This window comes from Callorhinus ursinus, unplaced genomic scaffold (genome assembly GCF_003265705.2).
Source record: "Callorhinus ursinus isolate GAN/ISIS: 27379988/994484 unplaced genomic scaffold, GSC_fseal_2.0 scaffold88, whole genome shotgun sequence".
In the NCBI taxonomy this organism is placed as follows: Eukaryota; Metazoa; Chordata; class Mammalia; order Carnivora; family Otariidae; genus Callorhinus; species Callorhinus ursinus.
The window spans coordinates 1532011-1543950 of NW_027397150.1; the positions used below are offsets into that span (position 1 = coordinate 1532011).

The 11940-nt window shown below is 44.5% G+C and overlaps 2 protein-coding genes across 2 annotated transcripts; both read right to left on the reverse strand.

Moving 5' to 3' along the window:
• Positions 1-677: 677 nt before the first annotated feature.
• Positions 678-1609, reverse strand: OR10J5 (olfactory receptor family 10 subfamily J member 5). Its single transcript, XM_073888244.1, is given in 3 exon segments — positions 678-794; positions 796-1033; positions 1035-1609. Coding segments are annotated over 3 exon segments (930 nt in total).
• Positions 1610-9476: 7867 nt separating this feature from the next.
• Positions 9477-10136, reverse strand: LOC112814934 (large ribosomal subunit protein uL16-like). Its single transcript, XM_025860703.2, has one exon. The coding sequence runs from the start codon at positions 10038-10040 to the stop codon at positions 9549-9551; it is 492 nt and encodes a 163-aa protein (XP_025716488.1). The 5' UTR covers positions 10041-10136; the 3' UTR covers positions 9477-9548.
• Positions 10137-11940: the final 1804 nt, after the last annotated feature.

Consider the following 11940-nt stretch of genomic DNA (forward strand, 5'->3'; position numbering starts at 1 on the left):
GAAAACCATCTTTATGAAAAATGTATCTGGATAAAAGTACAGTGATGGAAATGCCACCAGCACATCCGCTCCCTGCCTAGCCTCCAGGAAACAAGGGCTTTTGCCTTGACTGCACAGGAGGAGGGATACACATAGAAATGAATACTACTGGAGGAGCTCACATGGCTGGGTAATAGAGGAGTGAGGTTTGCTGAAGCTTTTCAGTTTTCAGTCAGCCAGAATTAAGGAAACCCTTTCTGAAAGGATCGCTACAGGGCAAGTAATTTAACTCCTAAGGATGAAAGCCATCCTCGGGCTGTCTCTGCTGCTTGTTTTCCTAAGACTCTGTCCACATCTGTTCCAACAGCCTCCTCTTCACATCTCCTTACCAGACTAGGTCAAGGACTTGACTGAGAGGAGCCAGGTGAAGTTGGGGGCAAGAGGTCCCCATACCAAAATCCTGAGGCAAATAAACAAGTAGTCCTAATCTGGCTTGGAAGGATTCCCGTATCTAAGGAACAATATTCACTAGAGCATAAACCTGCTTTCTACCTTGTCCCTAGAGTATGAAAAAGGAAAGTGTTTCTACTCTTTGACCTTATTCTCAAGAAGCACTGTATTTAATGAACTTGTGTATTGTGGCATGTCTGTGAGCAGACATACATTACACTGGGCTAAAAGTCTCCTGACAAAGTGATTCAATCTGTTGAGAAAAGTTTTTTGCCCACAGCTCTGCGTAGGGCATCCGTGACCTCCTTGTTCCTCATGCTGTAGACAACAGGGTTCAGCAATGGAGAGATGATGGTGTACATCACTCACTGAGAGACGGTCTTGTTCTGCAGAATCCTCGGACTTGGGCTTGAGGTAGGCAATGGAGGCACAGCCGTAGTGGACAATGACCACTGTAAGGTGGGAGGCACAGGTGGCGAAAGCCTTCTTCCGGCCCTCAACAGAGGCAATCCTGAGAATGGTGGAGACGATGAAGACATAGGAGATGAAGATCAAGCCCAGAGAGACCAGGATCACAAATGAACTAACACCATAATTGATCATCTGTGGTATCAGTACAAGAGAGTTTCATGACTGGGTAAATGTCACAGAAGAAGTGCCCCACCACTGTGCCACAGAAGGGCAAACTGAACATGGCTGCCACATGGAGAACTGCCATAACCAGGCCAGTGCCAAAGGACCCACATACCAACGTAGCACACACTCCTTTGCTCATGAGGACTGTGTACCTCAGGGGGTTGCAGGCGGCCACAAAGCAGTCATAGCCCATTGCTGTGAGCAAGAAGCAATTATTAGTGGCCAAGATGACAAAAAAGAACATCTGAGTTGCACAGCCTGACAAGGAGATGGGCTGGTTAGGGAAAAGGAGACCAGAAAGCATTTGTGGGACACTGACCAGTGTGTGCACAGTCTCAGAACTAGCCAGCATGCCCAGGAAGAAGTACATGAGTGTGTGGAGATGATGGTCAATATGGCTGATGGTCACGATGACGACATTACCAGTTAGAGTTAAAATGTAGATGGTAAGGAAAACCACAAAGAGCATTATCTGGTGCTTTCCAAAGATAGAGAATCCCAGAAAGATGAATTCTGTCACTTCTGTGAAGTTCTTTCTCTGCATTCTGCTAGATCAGTGTCTGAAAGCAATAAAGGAAGTCGTCAAGGAGAACATTCCCATCAGCAACTGGAGTGTACAAGAAGGGACAATGCCAGCTGAAGTGAGAGAGTGAGCCCAATTCCTTCCCTTAGGACCAGCGAGCCCAGGCACAGGGTCCTTGCGCGTGAAGAGAGAACTACCAGCTCTTCCTTGGGGCTCACGCATGTGTACATTATCACTGTGGAGCAAACCATTTCCTGTGCATGGACAAGACTTCTGAATAAGTGCTTACCTCACACGCATCACACTGACGTAAGCGGAAGCAAATCGCGAGGAGGAAGTCCTGCTCTGTGTCCCCGCCGATAATGACATCCAGCACTAAGAAGAAACTCTGTTAACAAGGTGAAGTGCAGGTCAAAAAAAACAAGAGAGGAGTGTCTCAGTGGGAATGATATGGCAGAATGGAGGAGTCTAGAAAGAAGAACTTTGAGAAGTGGTCACTGGATGTGGTGACAGTCACCAAGGCCTTTTATATGGTATTTCATTCAGTTGAGTTCTGAATCTAGAAACCTTATTTCAGAGACGTAATATGGTCCAAACAGGTCATCAGACCCTCAAAGCAGACCTTCTGCTGTGAGCACTCCATTGTTTACTCAAGTGTCACTGAAGAGATCTCTTTTGCTGACTCCAGTCATCCTTTTAAGAGGTGGAGTCAGGAAGAGAGAATTGTGATGGGAAGACATTGCCCTGCCTCCACTGCAACAGGAAAGTGTTAGAATAAGTCAAGGCATGGATAAGATAATGTAGGCACCAGAGTTGAGACAAGAGGAGGAAGGAGTTTTTTAAAATCTGGGTGCACACTGGATTTGATATAATATTGAGAAATAGTTCACTAGTCCCCTTTATCGAAAGGAACACCTATCCTATGCAGAAAGCATGCAGCTAATTTCTGTGGGTCTCTACAGTGACCATTCCATTGTTCTCCCTCTTTTCATTTTCATACTTTACTGAAACAGACTTCCTCTCCCACCCTCCCCAATTCCCCGAAATTTGACTTTATCATGTTCACTTTCATCAAACTGTTCTCTCAAATGTCACCAGAGTCTCCATGGCTAAAACTGTCAGACTTTGCTTTTTCCTCTTTTGACATTTCTAAACACTCTGCCTCCTGGAAACCTTCTGTGACCTTAACACTATGCTAGCTCTCTCTCTCTCTCTTCTCAGTGCTCAGGTGGTTATCATCCTCTATGAATCGGCTCACTTCATCCACATCGTAATTGTAAATGCTAGTCTATGCTTAATACGTGGCCCCTGCTTTTCTCTCCACACTGTTCCACAATGTTCTTCTATTATTTCTGTGTTGATTGCTCCCAAACCTATCAGTCTCCCCCGCCCCCCAAGTCTACAACCTCCCCTGGACTTTTCTACTTGTGGGTCTTGCAAGCATAATTTTTAATTTCAAAAACAAATGAAACATCTACCCTTCTGATATTCAGAAAAAGCTCTCCATCTCTATTTTTCCAACTTCTTCAGTGACCACATCATTATTCCAGTCTATTGGGATCAGCATTTTAGGTCCAGAGCTATTCATCACATTCAGTGAAATTCTTCCTTAAACAAGGTCTCAAGTCTGTCCAGTTTCTGGATTCATAATGATTCAACATAAGATTAGGATGCTAAAATCCTCTAGCCAGGATAATAAACATTCCTAATCCAAAATTAGACGGAAATGCAAAGAACCAAGAATGCCAAAACAATTTCAAAGGAAGCACAAAGTAAAGGACTTGTACTACTTCATTTGGAGACTACAGTAATCAAGGTGGCATGGTATTCATGTTAGACATAGTTCAATGGAAAAAAAACAGTCCAAAAATGATCCACACATATATAGTCAATTGATTTTTTATAAAGTTCTAAGATTTCTCAATGATAGTATTTTCAACAAATGTTGCCACAACTGGGTATCTGTATGGGAAAAAAAAATAAACCCCAAACCTTACCTCATGCCATACACAGAAAATCATTCAAAATGCATCGAAGACCTACATATAAAAGCTGAAACTATAAATTCCGGACAAAACTGATAAAATCTTCACAACCCTGGAAGGATCAAGAGTTCTTAGATACAAAACAAAAAGCATAAACCATAAGAAAAGTCATAAATCTAACTTCATCAAAACTAAAGCCTCTTTTCTTCAAAAGATATTGTTAGAAAAATGAGGAAAGCCACAGATTGGGAGAAAATATTCACAGTAGATATGTCTAAGCTTGTATTCAGAATATACACAGAATTCTTACAACTCAATACTAAGACACTTTTTAAGTTGGAAAAATATTTGGACATTTCACAAAAGATATACAAATGGTTGAAAAGCACATGGAAGATGTTCAATATCATATCAGCCATCAGAGAAATGAACAATAAAACTATGAGATACCACTACACACCCACTCAACATGGCTAAAATGAAAAGTTTAACACCTAATATTGGCAAGGAAGTAAAGGAACTGGAACCCCTAAGCATTGGGGATGGTGATGCAGAATGGTATAACCAATTTGTACAACATTTTGACAAGTTTTTAGAAAGGTAAATACATACTAATCTCATGACTCAATGATTTTCCTAAGTATTTGCACAAGAATTAAAATGAGTACACACACTGTCCACATCTGTGTACAGACATGTTCATGGAATGTCCTTAGCAACTTCATCCCTAGAAGCCAAAAGCTAGAAACTCAAATGTTTAGGGTAGATCCATATAATGAAATACTCAAGCAATAAAAGGAACAGATTACCAATACAAAGAAAACATGGCTGAATCTTAACATACTGAATCACAGAATTCAGACAGAATAGCGTACATTCAGTACAATCCTATTTATATGAAACTCTAGAAAATGCTAATTTAATCTATAGAGCAAGAAAACAGATCAGTGGTTGCCAGAATTGTTAGGGAATTGACCGTGAAAGAACACAAGGGAACTTTTTGGAATAAAGGAAATGTTGATTATGGTGGTAGTTATAAAATGTATAAATTCATCAAAACTCAACAAAATGTATACTTAAAATTGGTGCATTTTATTACATTATTTATATTGTATAGCATGCTATTGTATCATATTAGGTAATATTGTAATGTTTTATACCTCAAAGTTCATTTTTAAAAAGATTCCCAACCACAAATTAGACTGTCTCTGCAAATCTGTCACTGCTAGACCCACAATTCTTTGGGGGCTCATTAGAATGTAAGAAACACGGGAATTGTCTGGGGCTTGAGATATCCGGAAACTGATCTGGAATCTTTCAACGTCAAAACATGTAGTTCTGGACAAATCACTTAAAATTATCTTGGTATCAGCTCTGTGATAAGCAGCAGCCATCCAATAATTTTTTTTTTAAAGTCAACACGATGAAGAAAACACTGAGACAACAAAAGACGAGAGATAAATGTATTTGCAGATACTCCTCTTGGGAAAATAAAAACACCACAACAGGCTAACATAATGAAGAGTTAGCGCTGCCAATGTTTTAGTCATGAAGATTGTACTCCAAATAAAAGAGAAAAAAGTTCAAAGTTGCAAAGAGAATTGCATTTGTAAGGAAAGAAACTACTACAGAATTTTATATTACAACAAATCATCTATCTGTTGTTTAAATCTCAGTGAACCTGTTAGGGAAAGGGAAAGAATTTTAGAACTGCAATTTAGGCCAATATCCTGAAAATTGATATTACATATAAATTACTCTTGCAGAAAATAAACAGAACCCTATGGTCTCTTCTCCAGAGACCCTGAAACAAATACTCTAAGATGCCAGGGATGGATAGAGTGATCTCTTTAAAAATCTGAAGGCAGTGGAAGAAAAACACTCGATCATAGGATGATAGGAAAGAATCTGCAAGGCTGAACTTTTAAGACATGAGCTCAATTGGTCTGTCTTTGTGGTTTCCCATCCCAGAACAAGAGATCCCAACCCAAATGGGATTAGAGCCTGCTCAAGGACATACAGACATCCCCAACATCTCTCAAATCTAATCTGATAGCATCTCCAACAAAAACCAAAAAACCTGGTACCTTTTCCAGAATGTGCAATCTTACAATTACCTACATCTCTCCAGATAGGACTGAAGCTTAGAACAGGTAGCACATGACCTGCACACTGGACCCCTGGTTCTGAAGCTGTCTATAAGAGAAGGAATGCCTATAAACTCAGTGGGGAGCGTGCTTCTCCCTCTGCCTGATGTTCCCCTCCTTGTGCTTTCTCTCTCTCTTGTTCTTTGTCAAAATAAATAAAATCTTTAAAAAAAAAAAAGGCTAAATAGTCATCCCCATTTTCCAAGACCCAATTCATTCATCTTTCTTTCCCCTTGACCATGGCTCAATCATCATCCCAGGCAGGATGAAGTGCCACTTTCTCCAAATTCTTCACACTTTTCCCCCCTCAAATTCACAGAGAAGTTGAAGGTGCAGCACAAAGACCTGCAACTATCAGAAAGCAGGCTATTGATACAGGGCTCACCACCTTCAAATACTCCAGTACTTCACAGAAACAATGGCACTCACCACAAAACAAGCACCCACATCAAGAAATGAACACTGATTCACTATCATCTAATTCTCAGACCCCATTCAATGTTTTGCTAAGTGTTTGATCACATTTTTAAAGCAATCCACTGCAGGGGCGCCTGGGTGGTTCAGTTGTTAAGAGTCTGCCTTCAGCTCAGGTCATGATCCCAGGGTCCCGGGATCAAGCCCCGCATTGGGCTCCCTGCTCAGCGGGAAGCCTGCTTCTCCCTCTCCCACTCCCCCTGCTTGTGGTTCCTTCTCTCCCTGTGTCTCTGTCAAATAAATAAATAAAATCTTAAAAAAAAAAAAAAGGCAATCCACTGCAGACTCAGGCTTCACATTCACTAGCATGGGTTGTTAACCTCCTTTTATCTAGAACAGTTCTTTAGTCTCTCCTTGTCTCTCAGGACCTGGACACTTCCAAAGGTTACAGGCCAGTTATTTTGTTGAAGATCTTTAAAGTCTGTTTTGTCTAATGTTCTTTTCATGACTAGACTCAGGTCATGTCTCTGGCAAGATGGAGTATGCTAGGCTCCTTCACCACATGCTATCAAAAGGCACAGATTCTGAAAGATCCCATTTTTAATGATGCTCTGTTGGACTGCTTAAGGTGGTATAAATCATGGTTCTCTACTTTGCAGTCACTCTTAAATTAGTATTTTGCAAAGATGTAGTTTGAAACTATATAAATATCCTATTCTTCAAGCTTATTTATTCATCTATATCGTTTTAGATTTATTGTTTACTCTTTTATTCAATGGGCTATAATTACTTCCATTATTTATATTGATTCTCAAATTATTCCCAGTGTGGTCGGTGAGATCCCCTTCACTCTGGGCTCTGGTGTTCTTCTGACAGATCTCATTATCTGATCATTTCCTTCCTTCCTGGCACAAAACAGTGATCCAGTTTCATCTTCTACTTTCCCCGCCCCAGACCTGGAATTAGCCACTTCTCCAAGGATCCCTGGTTCCTCTTAGTGATATACAGTGTCTAGTAGGCAAGGAATTCACAGCAAAACCACAAATTCTCATCTAACACCACAGGCTAACTCCGAGGTTCTCCACTTCCATATCAATCTCTCCTTTTTAACAGTGAGAATGCAGATACAATAAGAAAATATATTAAAGATAATGGGAATCAACTCCCTTGCCGGTAACCAACTTCCCTTTCTGCCCAGCACCCCCACCTCCTCCCCTGCTCCACCTCCCAGCTCCAGAACTGGCTCCTACTCCCTGCCAGACCCCTCCCTTTGCCCTCTCAATTGCTCTGAGTCACCCCACTTCCCTAAGTATTCCCTCCCCCACATGTGTCTTCCTTCTCTGGTCCCGTCTTATGCCATAATTCTAAATCTCTCAGTAAGGAAAAGGAAAAAGAAGAAAAGAACCATATTTCTTTGGGGTGTTTTTTCCACAAACTACATGGTAATTTGATTCATGATGAGGAATTCTAAATATTAGGCATTCATACTATTCTCTGGTAAGAATCTTTAATCCATGGGAGGAAGTATAGCAATGTGCTTGGACTCAAAGTATTTTCCCTTCTTTTCCCTTGTCTCTCCACTTTTTAAAAACTCTACACAAGTTTTCATCATGGCTTGTTTCATCCAACAAACACCTCCCGTGTCACTAGTATACACAAAGCAAAATATTAAGCAATGGATGGGACGCAGGGAAAGAAAAAACAGCATCTTTTATAAGGTCCCGTCTGGGTGTTTGGATGAATACACAAATATCTGTAATGAGACAGAATAACGTATACCATAAAATGTCATAATAACAATGATTTTTTCAAATACTCTGTGTAAAGCACCGTGCTAAGTACTTTAGTATGCGTTTACTAGCCACTAAAGCCCCAGGAATGTGAGTGGTTATATTACCATTTTACACATGAGGAAATATAGATGCTCGAAGCTTGAATGCTTAAGTTTTCACATTTAGAAAAAGAGCACTGGATTTGGAATCCACATTTGTCTGATTCCAAAATCTTTGCCCTTCATCACTGTGGCTTTCAGAAGATTGAAACATCCTCTCTTATCAGGAGGTCAGGAGAGACTTCATGAAGCAGGCGGCATAAGGGATAGACTTAGCCCCTGGAGGTTTGAGAAGCAGAGATAATCTGAAAGCCACTTCAGCTAGGGAAAATGAATTAGGATTCAAAGGAGAGACTCGGGCACATGCCCACAAGTAGAGTCTGAGGGTGCAATGGGATTTGTGGAGGGAGTAAGACAAGACCAGTAGATTGGGAAAGAATCATGGCTGGCTCTAGATCCCAGGACGATGAGTCTGTATTTCATTCAAGAATCCTAAGGTAACTAAGCCTGGTGGTAACTAAGTTCCCACCATAAACCTCACTCAGGTGGTCGGAGGAATGACAGTGTGGGGAACTGCCTCCAGGAAGTGGCACTTAGGGCCTGAGCGGCTCTGAGGATTAGACTAGGAGACAAGATTCTGGACAGTGGTTACTGAATCTGGACAACCCATCCCAGGAGGTTGGGAGGGAAGATGAAGGGGATAAAGTGCTGGCCAAAATGAAAAAGGGGGCTGGGTCAGGGGGACTGTGATCACAGGGAGATGGAAAGCAGCTTAACAGGATTAAGGAAGTGGAATACATGGACAAATTTAAGGAATTTGTTTGAAACCTGAAGAAAAGAACTAGATGGAGTCATCACAACTCCAATACGTGAGGTTTAACTTCAAGGAGATGGGAGGTCACTGGACACAGCCCATCAAAATAATCCCTCTCATCTGCAAAATCTACATACCCCATGGCACGGGAGACACTCACAGAAACTGCATGTACGGAGCATGTGCCTGAATGAATGCTAAGGCGGCATCACCACAGATGGATACCGAAGCTCACCGTGAGTGTCCTAAGGTAATGCTCACGTTGAGCTTGATCACACAGGTGGAGAAGCCTCTGCAGCACTCCCCCTACACCCCCCCAGTTCTGCTGACCCCTCCCGTGCCCACGGCCTCTTCTCCTACAGCACCCAGGGCAAGAGCAATGAGGGGATCATTTTTTAAGCCTGGGCTGAGAGTACAAGGTCATCAATGGGGGGGTGACAAGATTGTCTCTGAGGTCGATGAGGAGTTCCCCGTCCTGGGGAAAGTTCCCCGTCTTTTTTTTTTTTTAAAGATTTTATTTATTTTTTTGAGAGAGAGAGACACAGCGAGAGAGGGAACATAAGCAGGGGGAGTGTGAGAGGGAGAAGCAGGCTTCCCGCAGGGCAGGGAGCCCGATGAAGGGCTCGATCCCAGGACCCCGGGATCATGACCTGAGCCGAAGGCAGATGCTTAACAACTGAGCCACCCAGGCGCCCCCTTTTTTTTTTTTTTTGACAGGAAGTAGGTTTTATTGGTGGCCATGAAGAGGGAGGGGGCAGTGCCGAGATTCTCATGAGCGCAGAGCCCTCCATTTGTCCAAGGGGCCACGATTAGGGATGTATTTGACCCCACAGCCATCTGGGATAAGCCGCTTTTCAGCCACCATGGCTTCAAATTCATCCGCATTAAACTTAGTAAAGCCCCACTTCTTGGAGATGTGGATCTTCTGGCGGCCAGGGAACTTGAACTTGGCCCTGCGTAGGGCCTCAAGCACATGTTCCTTGTTCTGCAGCTTGGTACGGATGGACGTGATGACTGGGCCAATGTGGACCCTGGCTACTGTGCCCTGGGGCTTTCCAAAGGCACCCCGCATACCTGTCTGCAGCCTGTCAGCTCCAGCACAGGACAACATCTTGCTGATACGGATGACGTGGAAGGGATGGAGCCGCACTCGGATGTGAAAACCATCTTTGCCACAGCTTTTCACCATGTACTTGTTGGCACAAATACGGGCAGCCTCCAGGGCTTCAGAGGAGAGCTGCTCATATTCATCTGACACCATGTGGCCACATAGTGGGAACTCATCCACTTTTGCCTTCTTCCGCCCCAGGTCAAAGATGCGGATCTTGGCATCAGGGACACCTCTGCAGAAGCGAGACTTTTTCCCAGGAAAGTTCCCCGTCCCCCCCTACCTGTGCCAGTTGGGTGGGAGTCCCCCGTGGACACTGCTGAGCTCTGGGTCAACTAAAGTCTTGGTGAGAAAGTGGCTGAGGTAGGGTTCCCCTGGGGGAGCTCACCCCCAAGACTGTCCTGGGGAAGGAGCAGGATTCCTACGGTGGGAGGTGTGAGGAAAGACCTCCTTTGTGACAGAGACTGGGATTTGTACAGGGGGGACTCTGCACCATCCTCAAAAGAGATCCAGTTTGTAAACTGGGGTATCTACACCAAAGCCCGTATCTCAGACTGGCCAGCCCTGAGCCAGGAGATGCAGGAGAACATGCTCACAGAGCTCCAGAAGTGGAGCTGAAGCTCTCCTCCCATAGGACAAAGTTACTGGGAAGGAAAGTCACCGACAGAAAAGACCAGCTCTGAAGACAATGACGCTTCATGCCCTAGGGCTATTCCTGTTTTCTTTGAATTTCCTATCTACTGAACTGCTTCATTTATAACAGAAGGATAATGCCTCCTAGCATTTGTTCAGCATCTTTCATGGCCCCATGTAACTACTATTTAGGGGTCACATTTTTAAATTTTTCTATTATTCAAAAAACAAGGAACCACTGGGATGTAACAAAAATAAAACTTTGTTGTAGGAGAAAAAAAATAAAGGGCTTGATTACTAGGTGCAGCTTTTCTACTATCCATTCAAAGGAGTTTATTCTTACTCAACTATTTATTTCTAAGGAACTTAGTTGAAGACCTGTTAAGTTGGACTTCCAGGTCACAGCTGACAGAAACAGAAAGGTCTAAGAGGTCTGGGGCTGCTCTACTAAGAACTACTGCTCCTTCCTGGGCACAACCCCACATCTCTTCTAATAAGATACAAGCCTGGGGGGGCGGAGCAAGATGGCGGAGGAGTAGCAGACCTAGATTTCGTCTGGTCTCAGGAATTCAGCTGAATAGGGATCAAACCATTCTGAACACCTACGAACTCAACAGGAGACCGAAGAAGAGAGTAGCAACAACTCTCTGAACAGAAAAGTGACCACTTTCTGGAAGGTAGGACGTGCGGAGAAGTGAATCCGAGGCGATATTCGGGAGGATAGACGGCGGGGGAGGGGCCTCCGCCGGCCGCTTCTGGCAAGTGCTAGAGCCGCGGAGCACAAAATCGGACCTTTTAGAAGTTGGCTCCGTGGAGGGACGTCGCTGCAGTGGCTAAGCGGGGGGTGGAATCCTCCCGGGACAGTGTGGTCTCAGGACCCTCAGGGTCACAGAGAGACCGGGGGTGCCTGAGTGCGCCAGAGCTCCCAGGGATCGGAGCGGGGAAGCCGGCTGCAGAGACGGAGCAGAGTCACGGGCTCTCAGCTCGGGGTTGCCATAAACTGTGATCTGCGGCCCAGTCGGGGCACGGCTCCTCCAGCAGGGACCCAGCAGGCGGCAGATCCGGGGAGACTCCCCTTCCTTCCCGGGAGGAGCGGTGCGGGAACGCACTGCAGGGATCTGCTGGGTTTGGAGACTCCACACGGGGTCGGGTGCCAGAGATAGAAACGCTCGGTCACAGGCCGGGTGAGCACGGGGCGCGGCCGGAGACCGGGGACACGGAAGTGACTGCTTTTCTCTGGGGGCACACTGAGGAGCGGGGCCCCGAGTTCTCAGCTCCTCTGGGTGGAGATTGGGAGGCCACCATTTCTGCCCTGGTCCTCCAAGGCTGTACGGAGAGCTTGCAGGGAACAAAAGCTCCTGAGAGCAAACCGGAGCAGCTTCCTTAGCCCGGACCGACAAGGGCGGGGCAATTCCGCCTC